Source organism: Oryctolagus cuniculus, chromosome 17 (assembly GCF_964237555.1).
Source record: "Oryctolagus cuniculus chromosome 17, mOryCun1.1, whole genome shotgun sequence".
NCBI lineage: Eukaryota > Metazoa > Chordata > Mammalia > Lagomorpha > Leporidae > Oryctolagus > Oryctolagus cuniculus.
In genome coordinates, this window is record NC_091448.1 from 61,188,666 (window position 1) to 61,216,442 (window position 27,777).

Below are 27,777 nucleotides of genomic sequence, written 5' to 3' on the forward strand. Positions count from 1 at the left end.
GAAAGATTTTGAAACAACAAACTTAACAGAAGCATCAAAAGTAGAAACTGAATAATACGGATGACCAACTATCTTTATAAATCTGTAGACAGCCTGGAATGGGGAAATGACAGTCCATGAGGAGAGTGATTAAGCAGAAGGTAAGTGGCCGGTGGAGAAGCAGCATTGTGGAGGTCAGTGTGGCCTACCTGCTGGACAGCAGTTGAGATTTCCCATCGCGGACCACTCTGGATAGGACGATACGCACGTTCCCACCGCACTCAAGTTTGAACCTTTCAGCTCAAGAGAGTGACAGTTGGAATGGCAGGATGATGTCACTCACCTTGTTACCCTGGTGACAGGACACCATGGAATTTTCAAAGTGAGCCATGCCACACTGTAGGTGATGCTGTACTGCTGTCTACACACATATTTTTCAGTGTCCAAGCGTGGTCATTTTAGAGTCCAAGTTTTGTTTCCAAAACTGACTACAAGACCCACACATTCTCATTCCCTCCTTGTGAAGTAAGTTGAGTGACTTAAGAGGATCTGTTTCCAATATAGTTGAGGTAACAGTTTGAATGAGAGGCATGACCTAGCACTGTACAGCATCATGTCATCTGCAAACATGGATATTTGGTTTCCTCTTCTGTGACATTTGAAGCTCATTGTTTCTTCAATTCTGTAATTGCTCATGCTAATACTTTCTAATTTTTAAGATATATTTATTTATTTGAAAGGCAGAGTTACAGAGAGGCAGAGGCGGAGGCAGAAGCAGAAAGAGAGAGAGAGACAGAGGTCTTACATCCGCTGGTTCACTCCCCAGATGGGTGCAACTGCCGGAGCTGTGCCGATCGCCATGCGCTTCTGGGTCTCCCACGTGGGTACAGGGGCCCAAGGACTTGGGCCATCTTCCACTGCTTTCCCAGGCCATAGCAGAGAGCTGGATCAGAAGAGGAGCATCCAGGACAGAAACTGGCACCCATAAGAGATACTGGCACTACAGGCAGTGGCTTTACTCACTACGCCACAGCACAGCGCCCCCTCCCCCATGCTCATACTTTCAGCACTATATCAAGTACGAGTGGTAAAAATTGGACATCCTTGTCTTGTTCTGGATCTGCTTTCAAGTGTTCTGAATTCAGGATGATACTGATTGCCAGTTTGTCATATACATACATGCACACACATGTAGCTGTATCATTTTGAGATATGCTCCTTGTAGAACTAATTTGTTGAGGGTTTTTATAGAGATGGGATGCTGAATCATGATTTCTCTGCATCTATCGAGATGATCATATGGTGTTCTTCAGTCTGCTATTGTGACTTATATTTATGGGTTTGTGAATGTTGAACCACACTTGCACCTCTGGGGTAAATGCTAGTTTATCATGGTATATGATCTTTTTGATGTAGTGTTGGATTCAGTTTGCTAATCTTTTGTTGAGAATTTCTACATCTGTGTGTATCAGGAATATTGATCTATAGTTTACTTTTTATGTTATGTCTTTGTTTGGTTTTGGTATCAGAGTAACACTGGCCTCATAAGAAGAATTCAGCAGAATTCTTTCATTTTCAGCGTTTTGGTATAATTTGCAAAGTATTGGAGTTAGTTCCTGTCTAAATGTTCTGTAGAATTTAGTTGTGAAGACATCAGGTTCTGGACCTTTCTTTGACAGGAGACTTTAGGTACTGCTTCCATCGCATTGTTATGGTTTTCTATATGTTCTTGAAGTAATATTGGCAGATAGCGTGCACCCAGGAATTCATCCATCTCTTCAAGGTTTTCTAAGTTGATAGCACAAAGTCATTCACAGGAGTCACTTGTAATTCTTTGTGTTTCTGTGGTATCATTTTTCATCTCTAATTTTATTTATTTTAGGTTTTTTCTCTATTTTCTTTGTTAGTTGGCTAAAGATTTACCTGTTTTGCTTATTTTTCAAAATCCATCTTTTCCTTTTTTTTGATTTTAAGAGTTGTTAGTTTTGTTTGAGTTTCATTTGCTCTTCTCTGATTCTCTTGATTTCTCACCTCCTACTAATTTTGGGTATGGTTTTTCTTGCTTTTCCAAGTCTTTAACATGAATATTAGATAATTTATTTGAGATTTTTCCATTTTAAGGGAAGCTTGTTGTTGTAAACCTTCCTCTGAATACTGCATTGGCTGTCCTCAGATTTTGATATGCTTTGTTGATATTCTCATTTGTTTCAAGAATTTTTATTTCTACTTTAATTTCTTCCATGATCCATTAGTCATTCAGTAGCATGTTGTTTAATTTCCATGTATTTGCAGATTTTCTGTTGTTACAATTAATATTTTTAAAGATTTATTTATTTATTTGAAAGTCAGAATTACACAGAGGAGAAGCAGCGGAGGGTGGGGGGCGTCCATTCGCTGGTTCACTCACCAATTAGCCACAATAGCTGGAGCTATGCTGATTCGAAGGCAGGATCCAGGAGCTTCCTCCAGGTTTCCCACATGGGTGCAGAGGCCCAAGGACTTGGGCCATCTTCTACTGCTTTCCCAGGCCATAGAAGAGAGCTGGATCGGAAGTGGAGCAGCCAGGACTCGAACCAGGTCCCATATGGGATGCTGACACTGCAGGAGGCAGCTTCACCCTCTACACCACAGCTCCAGCCCGCATAATTGATTTCTAAATGTTTTCCTTTGTGGCTTGAAAATATACATGATGTCAATTTATTTTTTTGTTTACTGAGTCTTAATTTGTGGCCTCATCTGGGGCCTATCCTAGAAAATGTTCCATGTGCTGATGAGTAGAATGTGTACTCTATAATTGTTGGGGAAATGTTGTTTAAAGTCTCCTAGGTCCATTTGCTCTATGATACGGTACAACTCTGATTTTTCTTTGATGCCTGTCAGTGGTTGAAGTCTCCTGGTATTACTGTGGTGGAGTCTATCTCTCCCTTTAGCCCTAATAATATTTACGGTATTTGTACGGACTTGTGTGCCTGTATTTTCATATATGTTATATTATCTTGATGAATTGATCCTTTTATGAATATATGATATCCTTGTCTCTTTTTGCAGCTCTTAATTTAAAGTCTATTTTATCTGATACCAGCATGGTTCCTGCAGCTTGTTGCTGGTTTCCATTTACATGATATATCTTTTTCCAAGCCTTCATTTTTGCTCTTTTTTAAAAAAAAAAAAAAAGAGGTACAGAGAGGCAGAGGCAGAGAGAGAAGTCTTCCACCTGCTGATTTACTCCCCAGTTGTCTGTAATGGCCTGAGCTGAGCCAATATGAAGCCAGGATCCAGGAGCTTCTTCTGGGTCTCCCACGCTGGTGTGGGGGCCCAAGGACTTGGGCCATCTTCTACTGCTTTCCCAGGCCATAGCAGAGAGCTGGATTGGAAGTGGAGCAGCCGGGTCTAGAACTGGCACCCTTTTGGGATACCGGCCTGCAGGTTGTCGCTTTACCCACTATGCCACAATGCTGGCCCCTCCAATCCTTACATTTTCAGCTTATATGTATATTTATCTGTTAATTGAGTGTAGACAGCATAAAGTTGGATCATGTACATTTGTCCATTCAGGGGGATAAACAATTTATCCATTCAGGAAGTAGACATCTGTGTAAGTTATGATGGTACCAATTATTTCCTCCTAGGATGTTAAAGCTTCCCAGATGCAAGGATACAGCTACACAGGTAAAGGAAGATTAACTAGTTCATAGAATTTATGAGTATTTAAATAGTTACATGTCTTACAGGTTCACTCACTTTTGTTCATACTTCCCTAAGCGACATAGGTAAGGGTTTTCCAGTAGGGTTCTTTCACTATGGACACAGTACAGGTCCCACTTCCTACTGAGGAACCATGGATGGGATGAAGTTGTAGGAGCCCTTGGATGATAGAAGCCCTTACTGACAGCATCCATCGATGTAAAACTGGCTCTGGGCCTTGTGCATGGTGATTTGCATCCATGGCTTCCTCCAGTGGTTGTGACAGTCCCCGTCACCCCACAGTGGAGGGCCCTGTGTCAGTCACACCTCGTGCGTACCTTTGGGAAGGCCCAGCACTTGCCCTCTGACCCAGTGATGTGGGTTTGTGTTATGTCACATTTTCCATAAGGTGTGGGATCTGGGTGTGTACATTGTTTGTCAGAATCTGAAACAGCTCCAGGGAAATTTGAGTGGGGCTATCCCATAGATAAGGTTGAGAAAAACATTGGCATTTTCATGCTCACTTTGCAAATAATAAAGAGGTAGAATTCGCCGGCGCAGCAGCTCACTAGGCTAATCCTCCGGCTTGTGGCCCCGGCACACCAGGTTCTACTCCTGGTTGGGGCGCTGGATTCTGTCCCGGTTGCCCCTCTTCCAGGCCAGCTCTCTGCTGTGGCCCGGGAGTGCAGTGGAGGATGGCCCAAGTGCTTGGGCCCTGCACCCCATGGGAGACCAGGAGAAGTACCTGACTCCTGCCATCGGATCAGCACGGTGCGCCTGCCACACCGTGCCGGCCGCGGCGGCCATTGGAGCTGAAGCAAAGGCAAAGGAAGACCTTTTTCTCTGTCTCTCTCTCTCACTGTCCACTCTGCCTGTCAAAAAATAAAAAAAGAGGTAGAATTGTCCGCTTATGTTTATTTTATTCCTGTACTCTGTTTCATAATTTTGGATGTAGTTTTGCACGTATATTGCTAGATGTGTAACTCCTTTATTTTTCAGTGTCTAGTAAATGCTATTTGGTAACCTGTAAATGGCAATTGTTCTTAGCTGGTATAATGTAGGTGCATAGACATCTATATCCGATGGTGTCTTTGCTTCTTTTTGTCTCCATCTGCTGTCGTGCACAGGATGCCTAACTAATCCCCATCTATGAAAACCACTGGACAGCGACTCAGTCAGTAGTCCAGCAGGGGGCAGCAGGGAAGAAGTCAACGGTTCTGAGCATCCTGCAGTGTGGACAAACGGCCAGCAGGTGGAGCCCCAAAGCGCCTTGGCTGCCCTGAGCCTGGCCGCACACATGTGCATTTCCCACTGTTGTCTGGCTGCCTCTGTCCGGGAAAGTGCACCCCCGGCTGCTTCTGTTGCAACCTGAGGAGGCACCGCTGCACCTTCAGGGAGACTTGAAGCCACGTTCACAGAGAGGAAAAGGCTCCCGATGTGACACGGGTGCTTGAAGAGGGAGGTTTCTGGGAAGCAGCACCTGAGACGCCCTCGTTTTCCAGAACGTTCTCTGCTGGGGTCTTTACTTCCTCACTTAATGTCTTAGCAAAGTTTACTTTACAAAAATATCTGTCCTTGAGGAGTATAATGGATGCCGTCAGGTCAGACTAGAGTTCTTGTGGATTTAGTATTGCTTAGGGGAGACTCAGAGAGGGACAGATGTCTACACAGCAGGAGAGAAGCCAGAGAATCTGTCACACCCTGCAGTGTGGTCTGGGGAGAGGCCGCTTCTGTCAGAGCCTGAATTGGAGGGACAATGGGAGCCCGAGTGCCTGATGCTTTTTTTTTTTTAACAGGTAGAGTTACAGACAGTGAGAGAGAGAGACAGAGAGAAAAGTCTTCCTTCCATTGGTTCACTCCCTAAATGGCCACCACGGCCAGCACTGCACTGATCCAAAATCAGGAGCCAGGTGCTTTCTCCTGGTCTCTCGTGCGGGTGCAGAGCCCAAACACCTGGGCCATCCTCCACTGCACTCCCGGGCCACAGCAGAGAGCTGGACTGGAAGAGGAACAACCGAGACTAGAACTTGGTGCCCATACGGGATGCTGGTGCTTCAGGCCAGGGCGTTATCCTGCTGTGCACAGCGCTGGCCCAAGGGGTGTTGAATTTTATCTGCATCTATTGAAATGACCATATGGGTTTTTTTTAAAGAGCTTTTTAAAATTTACTTGAGAGGTAGAGTTACAGACAGAGAGAGGGAAGAGGAGCAGCCGGGGTATGAGCTGGTGCCCATATGGGATGCCAGCAGCACAGGTGGAGGCCTCGCCCACGATGCTACAGTGAAGGCCCCAACCACATGGTTTTTGTTCTTCATTCTATTGATGTGATTTATGACACCTACTGATTTGTGAATGTTCACGCGCACTTGCATTTCTTGGATAAATTCCACTGGATCATCATGTGTGATCTTTGTGATGTGGTTTTGGATTTAATTTGCTAATTTTTTTGAGAATCTGCATCTATGTTCATTGAGGATCTCGTTTGTAGGTTTCTTTTCGTGTCATATCTTTGTTTGGTTTTGGTATCAAAGTGTTACTGGGCTCATAAGAAGAGTTTGGCAGAGTTCCATGCTGTTTCGTATTTGGAATAATTTGAGAAGTATTGGAGTTACTTCCTCTTTGAATGTTTTATAGAATCCAGCAGCAAAGCTATCAGGTCCTGGGCTTTTCCTTGATGTAAGACTTTTGGTTACTGCCCCAATCTCATTGCTTGTTACAAGTCCATTTAGGTTCTGTATATCATCCTGATTTAGTCTTTTTTTTAAGATTTATTTTATTTATTCAAAGAAGTTACAGAGACGTAGAGGTAGAGGTAGAGACAAGGAGAGAGAGACAAGGAGAGAGAGAGAGAGAGAGATTGAGAGATCTTTCATCATTGTAGAGATCTTTCACTCCTCAAATGGCTGAAATGGCTGGAGCTGAGCCGACCTGAAGCCAGGAGCCCTAGGACTTGGACAATTCTCCGCTGCTTTCCCAGGAGACTGAATGGGAAATGGAGCAGCTGGGACTCAAACTGGTGCCCATATGGGATGCTGGCACTGCAGGCCAGGGCTTTAACCTAATGTGTCACAGAGCCAGTCCTCCTGATTTAGTCTTAGTAGGTTACGTGTATCCAGGAGTTTATCCATTTCTTCCAGGTTTTCCAGTTTATTAGCATACAATTCTTCACAGTAATTTCTTGTAAGATTTTGCATTTCAGTGCTGTTGGTTGAAATATCTCCTTTTTCATCTCTAATTTTATTTGAGTTTTCTCTCTCTCTTTCTTTGTTAGTGTGGCTAGAAGTTTAACTATTTTCTTTATCTGCTCAAAATGCCAACTTTTTCCTTTGTTGTTTTTTGAAAATTTCCAAATTTCCTTTATTTCTACTCTGATCCTTAATTATTTCTGACCTCCTGCTGATTTGGGGTTTGGTTTTTTCTCATTTTTCTAAGAATTCAAGATACATCATTCGATCTTTAATTTGAGGGATTTGTCTTTTTTGATGTAAACACTTAATGCTGTAAACTTCCCTATTAATACTGCCTTTGCTGTGTCTCACAGGTTTTGATACGTTGTGTTCTCATTTTCATTTATTTCAAGAAAGTTTTTCATTTTAATTTCTTCAATGACCCATTGATCAATCAGTAGCATGTTTAATTTCCAAGTATTTATGAGTATTCTGTTGTTCTTTTTTGGGGGGACAGGCAGAGTGGACAGTGAGAGAGAGAGAGACAGAGAGAAAGGTCTTCCTTTGCCTTTGGTTCACCCTCTAATGGCCGCCATGGCCAGCGCCCTGTGGCAGGTGCACCGCGCTGATCCGATGGCAGGAGCCAGGTACTTATCCTGGTCTCCCATGGGGTGCAGGGCCCAAGCACTTGGGCCATCCTCCGCTACACTCCCTGGCCACAGCAGAGTGCTGGCCTGGAAGAGGGGCAAGTGGGACAGAATCCGGCACCCCGACCGGGTCTAGAACCCAGTGTGCCGGCACCGCAAGGCGGAGGATTAGCCTAGTGAGCAGCGGCACCGGCCTACATTGTTCTTGTTGTTGATTTCTAGTTTTATTGGTTTCTGGTCTGAGAAATTACATGATATAATTTCAGTCTTTTCACATTTGCTGAGACTTATGTGTGGCCTAACATAGGGTCCTATCCTGGAGAATGTTCCGTGTGCTGATGAGAAGAACATGTGTTCTGCAGCTACGGGTGAAATGCACTGGACATGTCTGCTATGTCCACTTGCTCAATAGTCGGTTTCAACTCTGATGTATCTTTATTGATTTTCTGTCTGCATGATCTGTCCTTTAGTGAGAGTGGGGTGTTGAAGGCACCCACTGTGATGTATTGGAGTCTGTCTCTTCCTTTAGGTCTAGTACTATTTGCTGCATATATCTGAGTGGTCTTGTGTTGGGTATATTCATACTTCTGATTGTTATGTCTTCTTGCTGAGTTGTATAAAAATATAGTGTCCTTTTTATCTCTTTTACAATTTTTAATTTAAAGTCTCTGTTACCTGATATCAGAATAGCTATGCCTGCTCAGTTTGGTTTCTAGTTGCCTAGTATATCTTTTTCCAACCCCTCACTTTCAGACTGTGTGTGTCTTGGTGAAGTAAGTTCTTGTAGGCAGCCTATAGTGGAGTCTTGATTCTTTATCCATGCAACCGATCTAAGTCTTTTAGTTGGAGAATTTAATCCATTTATATTCAAGGGAAGTATTGATAGAAAAGAACTAAGACGTTTATTTTGTTGATTGGACACTGATTCTACCTGCTCTGTTACTGTATTTGTTGGTGTCCTGTGTTTTCATGTTTATTTCTAATGCAGGAAGCCCTTCAGAATTTCTTGGAAGGCTGGTCTTGTAGTGGTGAACTCTCTCACTTTTTGCTTAACTGGAAAATGCCTTGTTTCTTTTTCACTTTTAAAGGATAGCTTTGCTGGATATAATATTCTTGGTGAACTTTTTTCTTTTTTTTTTTAAGATTTTATTTATTTATGTATTTGAGAGTTAGAGTTACAGAGGTAGAGACAGAGAGAGAGAGAGGTCTTCCCTCTGCTGGTTCACTCCCCAAATGGCCACTATGGTAGGAACTGCTTTTCTTCTGGGTCTCCCACGAGGGTGCAGGGGCCCAAGGACCTGGGCCATCTTCCAGTGCTTTTCCAGGCCACAGCAGAGAGCTGGATCGGAAATAGAGCAGTGGGGACTCCAAGTGTCACCTACGTGGGATGCTTGATGTTATCTAATTGGTTTTTCTTTATATGTAACTTGATTCTTTTCTCTGGCTGTCTTTGGAATTCTCTCTTTGTCTAACTTTCGACAGTATGACTAGAATTTGCCTTAGGGAGATCTTTCTTGGTTGAGTCTACTTGGTGTTCTTTGGGCTTCTTGTATCTGGATTTCGGTGTCTCTTTAAAGACATGGGACATTTTCAACTATTACTTTATTTAGCAGATTCTCAACACCTTTCTGCTTTTCCTATCTTTTAGGATTACCTTCCGGGGTCTTTTGCAAGAAGTCTTTGCCGGTACCTATATCTTGCAGGATTTCTCCAATGTTCTCTAATAATTTGATGGTGTCAGGTCATAGATTTAAGTCTTTAATCCATGTTGAGTGGATTTTTGTGTAAGGTGAAAGGTAGGGGTCTTGCTTCATGCTTCTGCATGTGGAAATCCAGTTTTCCCAGCACCATTTATTAAATAGACTGTCCTTACTCCAGGGATTGGTTTTGGATCCTTGGTCAAATATAAGTTGGATGTCGATCTTTGGATTGATTTCTGGTGTTTCTATTCTGTTCCATTGGTCTATCCATCTGTTTCTGTACCAGTACCATGCTGTTTTGATTACAACTGCCCTGTAGTATGTCCTGAAATCTGGTATTGTGATGCCTCCAGCTTTGTTTTTGTTGTACAAGATTGCTTTATCTATTCGAAGTCTCCTGTATCTCCATATGAATTTTAGCATAATTTTTTCCAGATCTGAGAAGAATGTCTTTGGGATTTTGATTGGTATTGCATTGAATCTATAAATTGCTTTTGGGAGAATGGACATTTTGATGATGTTGATTCTTCCAATCCATGAGCATGGAGTTTTTTCCATTTTTTTGGTATCCTCTTCTATTTCTTCTTTAAGATTTTGTAATTCTCATCGTAGAGATCTTTAACGTCCTTGGTTAAGTTTATTCCAAGGTATTTATTGTTTTGTGGCTGTTGTGAATAGGATTGATCTTAGAAGTTCTTCCTCAGCCGTGGCATTGTCTGTGTATACAAAGGCTGTTGATTTTTGTGCATTGATTTTATATCCTGCTACTTTGCCAAACTCTTCTATGAGTTCCAATAGTCTCTTAGTAGAGCTCTTTGGGTCCCCTAAATAATGAATCATATCATCTGCAAAGAGGGATAGTTTGAGTTCTTCCTTCCCAATTTGTATCCTTTTAATTTCTTTTTCTTGCCTTATGGCTCTGGCTAAAACTTCCAGAACTATATTGAATAGCAGTGGTGAGAGTGGTCATCCCTGTCTGGTACCAGATCTCAGTGGAAATTCTTCCAACTTTTCCCCATTCAATAGCATGTTGGCCATTGGTTTTCCTTTTTTTTTTAATTTTTTGACAGGCAGAGTGGACAGTGAGAGAGAGAGACAGAGAGAAAGGTCTTCCTTTTGCCATTGGTTCACCCTCCAATGGCCACCACAGTCGGCGCACCGCACTGATCCGATGGCAGGAGCCAGGTACTTATCTTGGTCTCCCATGGGATGCAGGGCCCAAGTACTTGGGCCATCCTCCACTGCACTACCTGGCCACAGCAGAGAGCTCGCCTGGAAGAGGGGCAAATGGGACAGAATCTGGTGCCCCGACCGGGACTAGAACCCGGTGTGCTGGCGCCGCAAGGTGGAGGATTAGCCTAGTGAGCTGCAGTGCCAGCTGGCCGTTGGTTTTTCATAAACTGCTTTGATTGTATTGAGGAATGTTCCTTCCATACCCAGTTTGCTTAGAGTTTTCATCATGAAAGGGTGTTGTATTTTATCAAATGCCTTCTCAGCATCTATTGAGATAATCATATGGTTTTTCTTCTGCAGTCTGTTAATGTGGTGTATCACATTGATTGATTTGCACGCATTGAACCATCCCTGCATACCAGGGATAAATCCCACTTGGTCTGGGTGGATGATCTTTCTGATGTGTTGTTGCATTCTATTGGCGAGAATTTTATTGAGGATTTTCGCATCTATGTTCATCAGGGATATTGGTCTGTAATTCTCTTTCAATGCTGCATCTTTTTCCGGCTTAGGAATTAAGGTGATGTTGGCTTCATAGAAAGAATTTGGGAAGATTCCCTGTTTTTCGATTGTTCTGAATAGTTTGAGAAGAATTGGAGTTAGTTCTTCTTTAAATGTCTGGTAGAATTCAGCAGTGAATCCATCTGGTCCTGGGCTTTTCTTTGTTGGGAGGGCATTTATTACTGTTTCAATTTGTCTCAGTTATGGGTCTGTTTAGGCTTTCTATGTCTTCCTGGTTCAATTTAGGTAGGTTGCATGTGTCCAGGAATCTATCCATTTCTGATAGGTTTCTCTGTTTGCTGGCATACAGGTCCTTGTAGTAATTTCTGATGATTCTTTTTATTTCTGTGGGATCTGTTGTTATGTTTCCTTTTTCATCTCTGATTTTATTGATTTGGGTCTTTTCTCTTCTTTTTTTAGTAGGGCCAATGGGGTGTCAATTTTGTTTATTTTATCAAGAAACCAGCTCCTCATTTGGCTTATTTTTTGTAATTTTTTTATTCAATCCTGTTTATTTCTTCTCTGATTTTAATTATTTCTCTTCTCCTACTAGATTTGGGTCTGGTTTGCTGCAGATTTTCTAGATCCTTGAGATGCATTGAAAGCTCATTTATTTGGTGCCTTTCCAATTTCTTGATGTAGGCACCTAGTGCTATAAACTTTCCTCTTAACACTGCTTTTGCTGTATCCCATAAGTTTTGGTATGTTGTGCTGTTATCCTCATTTACTTCCAGAAAATTTTTGATTTCTCTTTTTGATTTCTTCTGTGACCCAGTGTTCATTCAGTAGCATGTTGTTCAATCTCCATGTGTTTGCATATGCTCTAGGGATTCCTGAGTTGCTAATTCCACCTTCATTCCACTATGGTCTGAAAAGCTGCATGGTATGATTCTAATTCTTTGGAATTTGTTGAGACTTGCTTTATGCCTAGTATGTGGTCAATCCTAGAGAAGGTTCCATGTACTGCTGAGAAGAATGTAAATGCTTTATGTGTAGGATGAAAAGTTCTGTAGATATCTGTTAGATCCATTTGGGCTATAGTGTCATTTAAATCTACTGTCTCCTTGTTGATCTTCTGTCCTGTTGATCTGTCTATTTCTGAGAGTGGAGTATTGAAGTCCCCCAGTACTATTGTATTGGGGTCTAAGTCTCCCTTTAAGTCCCTTAACAAATCTTTTAAATAAACCGGTGCCCTGTAATTAGGTGCATATACATTGATAATCGTTATATCTTCCTGTTGAATTGATCCCTTAATCATTATATAGTGCCCCTCTTTGTCTCTCCTAACAGATTTTGTGGTAAAGTTTATGTTGTCAGATATTAAGATGGCTACAGCTGCTCTTTTTTCATTTCTGTTGGCATGGTATATCTTTTTCCAGCCTTTCACTTTCAGTTTGTATGCATCTTTGTTGGAAAGATGTGTTTCTTGTAAGCAGCAAATAGATGGGTTTTGTTCCTTAACCCAGTCAGCCAATCTGTGTCTTTTAACTGGACAGTTCAGGCCATTAACGTTCAATGTGACTATTGATAAGTAGTAACTTTGCCCTGCCATATTCCCAAGGATATCTTCTAATATATGTTTTGAACTTCCTGTGATCTTTTGCTGTGAGGTTTCCTTCGTTTACCTTCTTTCACATTGATGACCGTGTTTCTGTGTTTCTCTGTGTAGCACATCTTTAAGCATCTTTTGCAGGGCTGGACGAGTGGCGACAAATTCTTTCAATTTCTGTTTGCTGTGAAAGGTCTTTATTTCACCTTCATTCACAAATGAGAGCTTAGCAGGATATAATATTCTGGGCTGGCACTTTTTCTCTCTTAGTACCTGGGCTCTATCTCGCCATTCACTCCTAGCTTGTAGGGTTTCTGATGAGAAGTTAGCTGTGAGTCTGATTGGAGATCCTCTGAGAGTAATCTGATGTTTCTCTCTTGCACATTTTAGGATCTTTTCTTTATGTTTCACTGTGGTGAGTTTGATTACAATGTGTCATCATGAGGATCTCTTTTGGTCACGTTTACTAGGGGTTCTATGAGCTTCCTGTACTAGGATGTCTCTGTCCTTCTCCAAACCTGGGAAGTTCTCTGCTAGTAGCTCACTAAAAAGGCCTTCTAATTCTTTCTCTCTCTCCATGCCTTCAGGAACTCCTAGAACCTGAATGTTGGGTTTTTTAATAGTATCTTGAAGATTCTCGACAATATGTTTTAGATTTCTAATTTCCTCTTCTTTTCTTTATATTTTCCTGTTCTCTGTCTTCTAAGTCCGATATTCTCTCTTCTGCTTCACTCGTTCTGTTTTTAAGGCTCTCTAATGTGTTTCTCATTTAATCTATTGAATTCTTCATTTCATTATTTCTCGTCACTATCACAGTTTCATGTTCTACTAGTTGTTTCATTTCATTTTGATTCCTCCTTAATATTTCATTTTCACAAGAGAGATTTTCTATCTTGTCCATTAAGGATTTCTGTAGTTCGAGAATTTGTTCTTGAGAACTTCTTAATGTTCTTATCAATTTTTTTGTGATCTGTATCTTGCATTTCTTCTATCTCATCATCTTCATAATCTTGAATTGGGGTGTCTATTTCATTTGGGGGCATCATAGTGTCTTCCTTGTTCTTGTTACCTCAGTTTCTGCGTTTGTTGTTTGTCATATTGGAGATATTCTTTGGATTCTTTGCTGTGGTGCTTTTTCTCATTGTACTGTGACTCTAGATTCAGTGGACTGTCTGCTTTTGATGGATCCTTAGAGGCGGTAATGGATGTGGCCAGAGAGCTCTGTTTGGTTCTTCAGGGTTAAGGGTGTGCCAAAGGTGATCCACCCAGATTGTTCTCTCACTCGCTTGCTCTCTCTCTCTCTCTCTCTTTTTTTTCTGACTCAGTTGGGAAGTAATTCCACACAGCTGAGTGTGATTGAGGGTAGTTGATGTATTAAATCTGGCCCCTGTGGGTATTTGTCTGCTTACCCCTGGGAGCACACACAGAGTTTATGGAGCCCTCAGTGTGGTCTCAAATTTCTCTGCAGTCTCTTACCAGTTTGCACAAGTTACCGAGTTTGTGTACTCGGTGAGTTCTCTCTCCTCCCGTCAGATTTTCACAGTCTCAGTTCATTAGCTCCACACTTTCACTAACTAGGTCTTAACCTCCTGTTATTTCTCCCAACCAGAGTCAGGTTTTTCTGCTTGGCTAATGGCAGGCACCTCTCTACATATGTAAAATGGCGCCTGCTCTTTGTCTTGCTCAGCTTTCTAAGGTGAGTGGAGAGAGAGGTTAATGTCCGTGCCGGTTCCCCTTATTTGTTCATTTTTTCTCTCCTCCCAGTCAGCCTGGTGAACTTTCCCCAGTGGGGCTTCAGGCCTCATTCCCTGTGGGCTCTTTCTGCCTTTCCCCGCCAATGTCTTGGGTTACTGAGGCTTTTTGTCTCACCTCCCCTTCCCGCACTGGCATGCACACTCTGCGACTCACGTGGCTCGGCTCCCGCGGCGGCTCGGCTTCCACGTGGTGGGGACCTTGCTCTCCCTGTAGGTCCTCCATGTCACTTCCACTAGATCCAGAAGAATTTCCTCTGCAATTTTTTCCTGAGCCTTTTCCTGAGGCTACAGTAATTCAACTTTTATTAAATATCATTTCCTGGACTATCGGTGTGTGCCCTCACTATTCTGCCATCTTGTCTCCGCCCCTTATTATTATTTTTTAAAGATGTATTTATTTGAAAGGCAGAGGTACAGAGAGAGGGAAGGAGGGAGGGAGGGAGAAAGAGAGATAAGGAGAGAGAGACAGAGAAAGACAGAGAAAAAAAAGAGAGAGAGAGAGATCTTCTGTCCTCTGGTTCACTCCCCAGATGGCTGCAAATTGTTGGAGCTGGGCCAGGAGGCAGGAGATTCCTCCGGGTCTCCCACATGGGTGCAGGGGCCCAAGCACTTGGGCCATTTTCTGCTGCTTTCCCAGATGCATTAGCAGGGAGCTGGATTGGAAGCAGAGCAGCCAGGGCTCGAACCGGTGTCCATATGGGATGCTAGCATCCTGATCTAGCACCTGTGTTCAAGGTGCTATAGCCAAGAGGTGGAGGCAACCTTTTTTGCAAGGCCTCTACACATGGACTGAAGACTCTGACTTGGGTGCAGTTTCACAGCACATACTGGGACCCTTGCTGGTTCTGGGGACCCCAAGCAACTGCCCTCATTTCGTCCAGACCACTATGTCTAGCCTCAGCCCCAGGGCACTGAAGAGAGAGACTTTGCCTGGGATGATAGAAACAGACATCTTAAACAGATGTCTCCCAGTCGATTCCCAAAGGAATCGACCTCATTGGCAATGGAGAATGAAGGCACACATGCTTTTAGGTGCTCTGGAGAACCATGGGGATTGTGGGGAAAGGCAATTAGGGACAGAGTCATGATCAGGCCAAACTGTAGGGCCAGCCAGTCTGCAAGAGAGAATTGTGAATAATACAGATAAGAGTGATGTAGGTAATGAGGTATTGTTTTTTTTTTGACTCTGGTCATGTACAAAGATACACATTCTAAGTACTGACATAAATAAAAAGCACAATCAGATAAAGTTTATTTAGAAGATGAGAAAGTGGACACACACACACATGTGAGCATGGGTTGCTCCATGTAGAGAAATCAGTCGCAGTCATGAGTAGACAGTGGGCCAGATTTGCCTGCGAAGAGAATGGGTGGGAGAAGGAAGACAGGGCTCCAGGCAGTCCCTCCAGCCATAGTCTGTGGTGGAAGAGAGACCCCCTCCCTTCTTATGGTCTCTTACGAGCTTGGGGCAGTGCCTTTCCAGGCGTGGAGCTACCTGGGAATGAATTATACGGCACCTCCACAAGTTCCACATGGAGCTCATTATAAATATTGACAGGTCCCGGATGAAGCAGCAACATCCCAGGAAAGGGGGTGTCTGGATTGACAAGTGAGAGGATAGAATTACACACAGGGGCTTGTGACCTGCATCTCAGCAATCCTAAACAAACTTCCTGCCTATTTCTATCACATCAAAAGAAGCTGAAATGTCAAAAAAGAGACAGCACGCGCGGTGGGTGTCATGCAATGTCCCTTCAAGAGAGCCGTTATTGACTGGATTAGTTTTGTGGGGCACAAAATTTATAACTCAGGACATTGTAGGAAATGATAACGCAACCAGCCAGTGGTTCATGGAGTTCAAGAGCTGGGTGTGTTTAGGGGAAGAGAGGAAGAGAGCCCTCCCCATGCACTGCTGTCCTGAATGTCTGCAGACATGGAAAAAGCTGAGCCTCTCTGAGGAGCAAAATCAAGAGGTGCAGGGAGGAAACAGACTTTATTAAAATATTAAGCTGATCACTAAGCAAATAAATGAGAAGATAAAAACCAACCAGTCTTCGAGAGAGGAGAATCACACCCAGCATTGCTACGATCTACAATGTCTTTTCAAAAAAAAAAAAAAAGTAAGCAAAAAATCCAGGAAGGCATGACCCACACACTGGGAGGAAAAAGCAGGCCAGGAAACTGCCTGTGAGAGGGCTCAGATGTTGGACTTAGCAGAAAGAGACGTGCATTGGGCCTTTTAGAATGAAAAAAAAAAAGTAGCAACCACAAGAAAGCTGGAGTGGCTGATGTGCTATCAGGCAAGATAAACAACACGAAAATGTTACTAGAGAGAAACAGGGACACTTAATACTGTCAAAAATATATAACAGTCCCAGATAAATATCCAGCCAATGGCAAAGGACCAAGATACATGGAACAGCACTGACAAAATGAAGGGAGAAATAGACAAGTCGACCAAAATGGCTGGAGATTTCCACAACCTGCTTTCAGAAACGTACAGAAAAATTCGACCAAAGGTCAACAAGGAAGTGGAAGGTCAGAGCAACACTATAAACCGATTATATCTAACAGACATCTCTGGAACACTTCATCCAACAACGGCAGAATATACCTTCTTATCAAGTGCAAATACAACATCCTGTAGACCATAGACTCAACTAAGCCTAGAGAGAATTATTAAAAGCTGTAACAAATTTAAAAGATAGAAACGTATAAAGTTCATTTCCAACACAGAGTAAAATGAAAAACCAGTAGCAGTAAAAAATCGAGGAAATTAAAAAGTATGTGAAACTTAAGCAACACTTTTTTTTAAAATTACATATTTGAGAGGCAGAGTTACAGAGAGAGAGAGAGAGAGAGAGAGAGAATGAGAAACAGTAAGAAATCCTCCATCCTGTGGTTCACTCCCCAAATGGCCACAGCAGCCAGGGCTTGTCCAGGCTGAAGCCAGGAGCCTGGAACTCCAGCGTGGGTCTCCCCTGTGGGTGGAACTCAACTACTTGAGAGCATCACCCAGTGCAGCAATAGCAGGGAGCTGGATCAGAAGTGGAGCCTCTGGGACTCAACTGGGCACTCCTGACGTGGGGTGTGGGCATCCCAAGCAAAGGCTTAAACTGCCGTGCCACCACACGCTCCTCACAATTACTTACAAAAATGCAGCTGTAACAAAGCACCATGAATCCTGCGGCGTAATGCAACAGGAATTCCCTACGTTAGAGCTGTGCAGGGTAGGAGTGGAGGTGGTCCTGGCCGGGCGGCCTTGCATAGGGTCCCGTAAGCCTGCTCAGGTGTGGGCATGGCTGCATCCCTGTACTACAGACTCTGGGGAGGAGGCGGCTGCTGAGTTCATCCAGATTTTGGGCTGAACTCTGTTCCTCAAGGGTGTAGTACTGAGGACCCCCTTTCCTTGCTGTCTGTCACCTGCAGGCTGGTGCCATGTTTCCATGTGGCTCCTGTCTACAGTCATGGGCTCCGTCTCTCTCTCGCCCCCTCAGCTCTCTCTGACCTGCCCTTCTGTGTCCCCTCTCTCACTCAGCCCAGATTAAGTTCTCTGACTCCTGCCATCAGACTGGGCCCACTGGTGTGGGGGTGCCTCTGGGAAGGCCCATGGCCGTGACATCAGTGACACCTGCTAAGGCTCTCCTGCCCAGCGACACGGTCACAGGACATAGGGTGAGGACTGGAGGTTCTTTTGGGAGGCCACTCCATCTACTACAGTCCTCTAAACAGGCGTTTCTTGCTGCCATCCCACCACACTTATTCTTTCTGGGTCACCAAGGACCTACACGTTACCAGATCCAGCGGTCAGTCCTCAGTGTGGCTGGCGTTGGCCCTCTGTAACACTGGATCTGCCTGACGCCTTTCTTTGCGTGATGGTTTCAGCCCCTGCCTTTACGGTCCTTTGTCCCTGACAGCTCTTGGTCTGCTTTGCTGCTTCCTGCTTTAACCCACCGCCTGGAGCTGCCTGGCTCCAAGGCTCTGGTCTTGAATCTGTTCTCCCTCCAACTAAGTGGTTGCACTTCTTCAATAGCTTGAACAGCTATAACTCTATGATTCCTGAATCACCTGCAGGAGTGATTGAGACTACTGGCATTGTGGCATCCCTGAAATTAAGAACTGGCTTCAGTAAAACACTGCCCTGCATTTGACGCTGACTCAGCAATCCATGGTGCTGGATGCAGAACAGGAGAGCTCTTTTCTCCCGAGGTGGATGCCCAAGATGAGGAAATCGCATCATTGGAAGTTGTCAATCACACCCTGCTGATCCATGATCCTGTGGAGCTCAAGAGAGGCTGGGGGAGGCAGAAGCAGTGCCTCTGCCTCTCTTCTCACTCAGCAATTGATTATTGGGGTCTAATACCAAGTGTATAGCCACCACTTCCTCTCCTGAGTATCATAAAGTGTATTTTCACTATCCCTTACTATAAAAGGTGACTTTTTTTTTAAAGGTTATATTTATTTATTTGAAAGGCAGAGTTAGAGAGTGAGAGTGAGAGTGAGAGAGAGAGAGCTTCCATCTGCTGGTTCACTCCCCCCATGGCTGCAATGGATGGATCTGGGCTAGTTCAAAGCCAGGAGACAGGAGCTTCTTCTGGGTCTCCCACATAGGTGCAGGGGCCCAAGGATTTGGGCCATCTTCCACTGCTTTCCCAGGCCATAGCAGAGAGCTGGTTTGGAAGTGGAACATCCAGGACAAACTGGCACCCATATGGGATGTCGGCACTACCTGCTAAGGCACAGTGCCGGCCCTTTTCTTTTTGTTTTGCAACTGTTTTGACTCTTTATTGATCCAAAAGGTGTTCATGGAGGGCCCATTCTTCACTGTGCCCCCACAGAGAATACAATCAAGAACAGGACAGGTAGGGAGCTTACAGACAGGTGACGAATAAGAGAGAGGGAAGTGCAGGTTGTGATTAGGGTTTGAGATAAGAAGAGAGACAGGGCACCTCCTGGAGAAGAAGCCAGGACAGTGTGGAGAAGCATCATAGGAGAGGACCTGAGATGACAGCATTTCAACTCAACCTCATGGATGAGAAGCAGCTGCCATCGCCACACTGGCATCCCCAGAATTCTTGGCTGAGTGATCAGCATGCCTCATGAGGATACAGCTGAGCCCTCTGGAGGGGGGGGGCTTCATGCAGGGCTGATGCGACTGGAGCCCAGTGCATGGGGACACTGTATTGCTTGCAAGTCTGAAGGCGTGCTCAGGGCACAATGTCAGACCTCCAGGCCAAGGTGCACTCAGGGCCCTCCTCACACAGGTCACTGTAGGCCCTGGTGCGGGGCCACAATGTTACTCTGCAGGGTTTTGCAGCATGGGACTGAGCATGTCACGTCACTGTTTGTCATGCCTGGTTCTGACTGCCAGTAGATGATGGTTGGAAGGCAAGGCCATTGTGAAGCAGGTACCCAGTCAGCCAAGGGTGTAGCCCTGATCTGCAATACCTGGGAATCTGTTCTGGGAGTGGCTGTGACCTTGGAAGAAGCAGTGGACAGAGCTGCAGTATAGGCCGGAGACCTGGCCTGCTGGGTGCACTCTCCTCTCAGCCCGGAGCACAGATGCAGTGACTACTCTGCCTTGAAAGCAGCAATTTCGGGGCCGGTGCTGTGGCGCAGCATGCTGAGCCGGTTTGTGTCCCAGCTGCTCCTCTTCCAATCCAGCTCTCTGCTGTGGCCAGGAAAAGCAGTGGAAGATGGCTCAAGTGCTCTGGCCCCTGTACCCAAGTGGGAGACCCTGAGGAAGCTCCAGGTTCCTGGCTTCGGATTGGCGCAACTCTGTCCTTTGTGATCATTTGGGGGGTGAACCAGCACATGGAAGACCTCTCTCTCTGTCTTTCCCTCTCTATGTCTGTAACTCTACCTCTCAATTAAATCCATCTTTTTTTTTTTTTTTGACAGGCAGAGTGGACAGTGAGAGAGAGAGACAGAGAGAAAGGTCTTCCTTTTCCATTGGTTCACCCTTCAATGGCCGCTGTGGCCGGTGCGGCCGGCGCACCGCACTGATCTGAAGCCAGGAGCCTGGTGCTTCTCCTGGTCTCCCATGGGGGTGCAGGGCCCAAGCACTTGGGCCATCCTCCACTGCACTCCCGGGCCACAGCAGAGAGCTGGACAGGAAGAGGAGCAACCGGGACAGAATCTGGCACTCCGACCGGGACTAGAACCTGGTGTGCCGGCACTGCAGGCAGAGGATTAGCCTATTGAGCCACGGCGCCAGCCAAATAAATCTTTAAAAAACCCAGAAAAAACAAAAAACCTGAGCCTGAAAAGTAATCCCTTTGATCCAAGATCATATATTTTGTATCTCTTAATAAGAAAATTTTATAAATATATATTTAAATATTTATTTATTTGAAAGGCACAGCTATGAACAGAGGGAGAGACAGAGAGCGAGTAAGAGAGAGAGAGAGAGAGGGAGAGAAAGAGGTCTTCTATCCACTGGTCCACTGATGGCCAGGAAATCCAGGGCTGAACCAGGCTGAAGACAGGAGCTAGGAGCGTAATCCTGGTCTCCTATATGAGTTCAGGACCCAAATACTTGGGCCATCTTCTGCTTTTCCCAGGCCATTAGCAGGGAACTGGATTGGAACTTGAGCAGCTGGGACACGAACTGGCATGATGGCATTGCAGGCAGCAGCTTAGCCCAGCCCCCTATAAATATTTTTAGAAGTCACAATAAGTCAGGCACTTTAAAAAATTATTTGTGTGTGTGTGTGTGTGTGTGTGAGAGAGAGAGAGAGAGAGAGAGAGAGCAAGCTCATCTTCTGGTTCACTCCCCAGATGCCTATAACTAAGGCTGAAGCCAAGAGCCAGGGACCCAGTCCAGGTCTCCCTTGTAGGCTGCAGGGACTGAAATACTTGAACCATCCACACTGTCTCCTGCAGTCTGCTTTAGCAGGAAGCTGAAGTCAGGAGCCAGGGCTGGGTATTGAACCCGGGTCTCCAGTGTTGAATAAGTGTGTCTTAACTGCTGGGCCAAACACTCATCCCCATCATGCACTTTTTTTTTTGACAGGTTGATTTATAGACAGTGAGAGAGAGAGATAGAGAGAAAGGTCTTCCTTCCATTGGTTCACCCACAAATGGCTGCTACGGCCGGCGCTGCGACAATCCAAAACCAGGAGCCAGGTGCCTCCTCCAGGTCTCCCATGCGGGTGCAGGGCCCAAGCACTTGGGCCATCTTCCACTGCCTTCCTGGGCCACAGCAGAGAGCTGGACTGGAAGAGGAGCAACCGGGACTAGAACCCGGTGCCCACCCCGTCATGCACTTTAAAACCTTTCTTCAGTCTCTCAAATACTTTTTGAACAAAACAAGACACAGATAATAAAGGAATGAACGGTTTTCCAAAACAGCAGTGTCTTTAAAATACAGAGTACAGCACACCCTCCACATTCCACAGTCATGGCTGCTTGCTGCCATTGTCTAGGGTGTTCTGGGCCTCCCTGGGCCAGGCTGTGCTTAGCACACACTTGGTCGAGCCCCTCTCGCCATTCCCAGTGCTGTGCGCTGAGTGGAAGGAGATGGAAGAGGCAGATTCTGCCCTGGTGCAGGGAGAACTGGTTCTCTTAGCCTGAGAACCTCTGCTCCCATCATAGTTAAGAAACAAATGAATAGAGATCTTGCTTGATTCCCTTTCTAGACATAAACACATCTTGAAGATCAAAAATAAAACACCACTGAGCATACGCAGTGGATGGCCACTGCATAGTGGACAAAGTGAGGGAAGGTGACATCTGTCCCAGGAGGTCCCTTCTCTGGGCTGGCCTGTGGTTGACCTTTGTGGCCACTTTCTGGTAAGACGCACAGCTTGGTCGCATGTTTACATGGTTTAGCTATGGAAGGACACAGACAGCCTTGTATTGTTGGGAACAGATGGAAAAGTCATCACATTTTCCCCTGACCTTTTTTAGTAAAGGAAAACATTTTCATTGGATTGTATAAACCACTGGCTTGGGGCCAGTGTTGTGACACAGTGGGTTAAGCCGGTACTTGCAACGCTGGCATCGATACCAGAGCACAGATTGAATCCCACTTCTTCTCCTTCTCCTTCTCATTCTCCTCTTCCTCTACCTCCTCCTCCTCCTCCTCCTCTTTCTTCTTAAAATTTTATTTATTCAAAAGAGTTACAGAGAGAGGTAGAGCCAGAGAGAGAGAGAAAGAGGTCTTCATCCACAGGTTCGCTCCCCAAATTACTGCAGAGCTGAGCTGATCTGAAGCCAGGAGCCAGGAGCTTCTTCCAGGTCTCCAACACGGATACAGGGGCCCAAGAACTTGGGCCATCTTCTACTGCTTTCCCAGGCCATAGCAGACAGCTGGATCAGAAGTGGAGCAGCTGGGATTTGACTGACACCCATATGGGATGCTGGCACTGCAGGCTAGGGCTTTAACCCGCTGCGCCACAGCACAGACCCCCCCCTATTCCACTTATGATCCAGCTCTCTGCTAATGTGTTTAGGAAGCAATGGAAGATTGTCCAAGTACTTGGGCTCCTGTCAACTTAATTCCCTTAAAAAACTATTTAATTATGCAAATAAGATTAATCACATCATCAAGAAGCGAGTTACCTGAGTTGGCTATTTAGCAGATTGTGTTATTTCAGTGTCTACAGAGATGTGACTATCTCTAAGATAAAAGCTCAACTTGTGGAGTGCAGGTTAGTTTTCCAGAATGTGGCCCCCGCCCCCAGTCCTGGACATCCCAGGAGCCCCGCATGCATTCACAGGGCTCACACTACACACACCTGCTGCTCTGAACAAGTGCACATCAAGCCACATGAGTGTTTTGCACCGAGGGCTCCTCACATACACTCAACACTCTTCTTTCCTGTCCTCCTCACTCCGATCTGCCAAAGCCTCACAGATAACACAACTGAGTCAACTAAAATAGTTCCAAGTTCTACGGCACTAAGGTCTATAAGGCACTTGTCCACTTAAGGCAACGACTTCCAGTGCCTACCGGGAGAAAGGACATTTTTATGCTGTTCTCTGCGTGTCTTCTTTTCCATGATAGATCTGTTATCAGTCCCCATTAATTCATGGTTTCTCCATTTTGTGGGTGAAAAGAAGCAGTTTCATTTGGGTGATGTGTGAAGTCTTTGATGAGAGTGTTTACAATAAAGCTTTTTAAAAAAATATGTATTTGAAAAGCAGAGTGACAGAGAGGGTAGAGTAACAGAGAGGGAGATGAGAGGGAGAGAGAGAAAGAGAGAGAGAGACTCTTTCATCCACTGGTTCACTCCCACGTGGGTAGCAGGGCCCCAAGGGCTTTGGCCATTCTCTACTGCATTCTCAGGCACATTAGCAGGAAGCGGGATTGGAAGCAGATCAGCCAGGACTTGAACCGGTGCTCCAATATGGGGTATAGTTTTTGCAAGCATTAGCTTAACCCGCTGTGCCGAAACACTGGCCCCAGTACTTTCAGATTTAGATAGACTAATTTTTTTTACTCCATAAAAGCAACATGTAAGAATTTGGGGAATTGGGGGATATGTTAGTACAAAAGCTACCTGTTTAGAAAGTATCAGGAAACACCTTCCACCTTTTCCTACAATTTGTTCCATGCTAGCCAAGACAGCCAGTAGTGGATGGCGACCGTTTTCTATTTTCCTTTTATGTTTCAATTGTCTTTAATATAATTGATACTAGAGGGGCCAGTGCTGTGGCAAGTCGGTTAAAGCTGCATCCTGCAGTGTTGGCATCCCATATGGGTGCCGGTTTGAGTCCCAGCTGCTCCACTTTTGATCTATCTCTCTGCTAATGTGCCTGGAAAAGCAGTGGTGAATGGCCCTAGTCCTTGGGCCCCTGCACCCACATGGGAGACCTGGAAAAACTTCTTGGCTCCTGGCTTCAGATCAGCTCAGCTCCGGCCACTGCGGCTACCTGGGAGTGAACCAACAGATGGAAGATCTCTCTTTCTCTCTCTCTCCCTCCCTCTCTCTCTCTCTCTCTTTATCTAACTCTGCCTTTTAAATAAATAAAATAAATCTTTAAAAAATAGTTGATACTAGGAGAAACTCATTCCTTTTTGGCCTTGAGCCTCAATGGCAACATTAATTTAGTTGGCTTAATACTTTCCAAAGAATGAAATTATCCCTTGGACAAATAAAAGAAGTTGCTAGAAAACAAAATTATCAAGGCAGAGTTTTAATTTCCCAAGACGGAAAAATAGAAATTATTTTGTGGATGTTTTTTCCCGAAGTATAAAGGTATAAAGTTAATTGGGAGGGTCCAGCGCTGTGGTGTAGCAGGTAAGCATTTGCTTGCAGTGCCAGCATCCGATATGGGTGCTGGTTTGAGTCCTGGTTGATCTACTTCTTATCTTGCTCTCTGCTATGGCCTGGGAAAACAGAAGATGGGTCCAAGCCTTTGGGCCCCTGCATCCTTGTGGGAGAACTAGAGGAAGCTCTTGGCTCTTGGCTTTGGATCGGCGCAGCTCCAGCTGTTGCAGCCAATTGGGGAGTGAACCAGTGGATCGAAGACCTCTCTCTCTCTCTCTCTCTCTCTCTCTCTGTAACTCTGACTTTGAAATAAATAATAAATAAATCTTTCTTTTTTAAAAAAATTTTAGGCCGGCGCCGTGGCTCACTAGGCTAATCCTCTGCCTTGTGGCGCCGGCACACTAGGTTCTAGTCCCGGTCGGGGCGCCGGATTCTGTCCTGGTTGCCCCTCTTCCAGGCCAGCTCTCTGCTGTGGCCAGGGAGTGCAGTGGAGGATGGTCCAAGTACTTGGGCCCTGCACCCACATGGGAGACCAGGATAAGCACCTGGCTCCTGCTTTTGGATCAGCGCAGTGCGCCGGCCGCAGCGCACCGGCCACGGCGGCCATTGGAGGGTGAACCAACGGCAAAGGAAGACCTTTCTCTCTGTCTCTCTCTCTCACTGTCCACTCTGCCTGTCAAAAAAAATTTTAGACAATCTAGTGAGATTGTTATTTTTTAAAGATTTATTTATTTGAAAGTCATAGTTACATAGAGAGAGGAGAGGCAGAGACAGAGGGGGAGAGAGAGAGAGACAGAGAGAGGTCTTCCATCTGATGGTTCACTCCCTAATTGGCCACAATGGCCAGAGATGCGCCAATCTGAAGCCAGGAGCCAAGAGCTTCTTCCAGGTTTCCCACGTGGGTGCAAGGCCCCAAGGACTTGGGCCATCTTCTACTCCTTTCCCAGGCCATAGCAGAGAGCTGGATCAGAAGTGGAGTATAAAGTTAATTGGGAGGGTCCAGCGCTGTGGTGTAGCAGGTAAGCTTGAACCGGAGCCCATATGTGATGCCAGCGCTTCAGGGCAGGGAGTTAACCCACTGTCCCACAGCACCAGCCCCATAAGTAAATCTTTCAAAAAAAAAAAAAAAAAAGAACCCCACCCTGGTTAAAATGCCTGCTCCCATGTTGTACTGCTTGGGTTCCATACCCAGCTCCGGCTCCTGACTCCAGATTCCTGCTGATACAGGCTCTGGGAGGCAGCAGTGTTGACTCAAGTCATTGGGTTCCTGGCATCCACACGGGCGACGCAGCTTCAGCACAGCTCAGTACTTGCTCTTGCAGGCATCTGAGGATTGATCCAGCAGATGGGAGCTTAGCTGCCTGCCCTTCCTCCCCTGTGTCATCAGTGCCCCCTCACACGGGGTCAGTCCTGGTCTCCAGTATCCTACACCTTATCTACAACCCCACCCCTCAGAGCAACCCCAGAGCCCTTGAGGCTGACACCTGTGCCTGCTTCCCTCTAGTGAGGGGTAGCGGAGGGGCAGAGGTACAAGTGAGCTGCTTTGCATTGCTTGAAAGCCCCCACGGCCCCCTGTGGTCCCCTGCACCAATATCTGGGTGGCTGACGAGGAAGAGAAACCCACTCACCCCCAGGTGCACCCTCCACTCTGCATGCTCCTTCCCAGCGCTGCGTCTGATTGGTGGTCGGTTCTCAGCACCTCCTCCACTCCACCCACTGGCCCCGCCAGGGGAGTCCCCATCACCTCTGACCTTGCGTCGGGTGCCAGCGGCCTCTGTGTGGGCACACCCCACAGTCTCCTAGGTCAGTCAGCCGCCTCACCTCCACCACCTCCTTCCTGTCTGACCACGCCCTCCTGCCCGAACTGGCTTCTCTGGGTTCCTGGGCCAGACATGCTCCAGTTCTCCCTCTTTAGAGTCTGTTCCCAAATGAACATCTCAGCCTTGACCCCGATCTGCTGTATCACTGACCCAGCAACTTGAATTTCAAGAAATTTTTTAGTTAAAGAATTTATTATATATATTTAGTTGAGAGGCAGAGAGAGAGCGAGAGAGAGAGTGAGAGAGCGAGAAAGATAGCAGTCATATACTGGTTCACTCCACAAATACCCACAACAGCTGGGGCCTGGCTGGGCTGATGCCAAGAGCTAGGAACCCAATCCGGGTCTCCTTCATGAATGATAGGAACACAATTCTTTCAGCCATCGTCTGATGCCTCCCTGCACCGGCATGAATCTAGAACAAGAGCCAGAGGCAGGACCTGAACCCACGCACTGCAATGTGGGATGCAGATGTCATTTTTTTTTTTAAATACCAATTGCTCCCTTATCTTTGAATGTAGTTCGCTAACTATTTTTTTAAGATTTATTTATTTATTTATTTATTTGAAGGCAGTTACAGGGAGGCAGAGGCAGGCAGTGGATATCTTTCCATTTGCTGGTTCACGCCTCAGATGACCACAATGACAGGAGCGTCACCAATCTGAAGCCAGGAGCCAGGAGCTTCTTCTGGGTCTCCTACGTGGGTGCAGGGGCCCAAGCACTTGAGCCATCTTCTGCTGCTTTCCCAGGCCGTAGCAGAGAGCAGGATCTGAAGTGCAGCAGCCGGGACCTGAACCAGCGCCTATATGGGATGCAGGCACCGCAAGCAGCAGCTTTACCCACTTTGCTACAGCGGCGGCCTCCAGACGTCATTTTAACCACTAGGCCAAATGCTCACCATGAGCAGATTCTTTTCAAATTTTTTCAATTGTTTTTAAAATTTATTTTGTATTTGAAGGCGCAGGAGGGGTGGGGGAGAGGGGAAGAGAGAGAGAGCTTCCATACGCGGGTTCACTCCCCAAATGGCTGCCATGGCCTAGGGCTGGACCAGGCGCCAGGAGCTTCATCTGGGTCTCCCACTTGCAGGGACACAAGTGGTTCCGTAAGGGATGCTGGCATCGCAGGCGACGGCCTAACCTGCTAAACCTCGCCGCCGGCCCTGTCTTCGCTTTTTGATTGGTTGGTGCCCTTCCGCATCATCCAATCAGAATGAGTCTCCGGGACCGCCACCTTAACACCGAGGCTATAAATAGCCCGCTGAGCTTCCCCCTCGCCATTTTCTCCACGAGGCCCGGCTTTTCTGTCCTTCGGCCAGGGGTTGCGCGGTCACCTAACGGCCGTGCGGGGCTCCAGCCCCGATCCCTGGATCCCTGGACAGGACGGCAGCGGCGGACGCCGGCGGGAAGGGCGGGCCCGCGGCCGTGCCCCAGGTGAGGGCGCGGGTTCGGCCGGGCAGAGAGCTCTCCCGCGTCCGCGCGGCGCCGGCTCCTCAGGCCTGGCGAGTCCCGGTGTCCGCGGCCGGAGCGG

General features: G+C 45.9%; 2 protein-coding genes across 54 annotated transcripts in view; one reads left to right on the forward strand and one right to left on the reverse strand.

Moving 5' to 3' along the window:
• The window catches only part of LOC103347106 (uncharacterized), a 619,502-nt gene that overhangs the window by 425,899 nt on the left and 165,826 nt on the right, over window positions 1-27,777 (forward strand). For 30 of the 45 annotated variants that reach the window (XM_070061484.1, XM_070061481.1, XM_070061488.1 and 27 more), the window contains one exon: window positions 1-27,680. The exons of 2 other annotated variants lie outside the window; for them this stretch is intronic. In XM_070061484.1, coding sequence (XP_069917585.1) covers window positions 27,460-27,680 — 221 coding nt within the window. In that variant the 5' untranslated portion in view covers window positions 1-27,459. The remainder of the gene's footprint in view (window positions 27,681-27,777) is intronic. 13 more of the 45 variants (XR_011383690.1, XR_011383692.1, XR_011383695.1 and 10 more) reach the window with 3 other exon arrangements.
• The window catches only part of LOC127489621 (uncharacterized), a 265,586-nt gene that overhangs the window by 77,342 nt on the left and 160,467 nt on the right, over window positions 1-27,777 (reverse strand). The window lies entirely within an intron of this gene.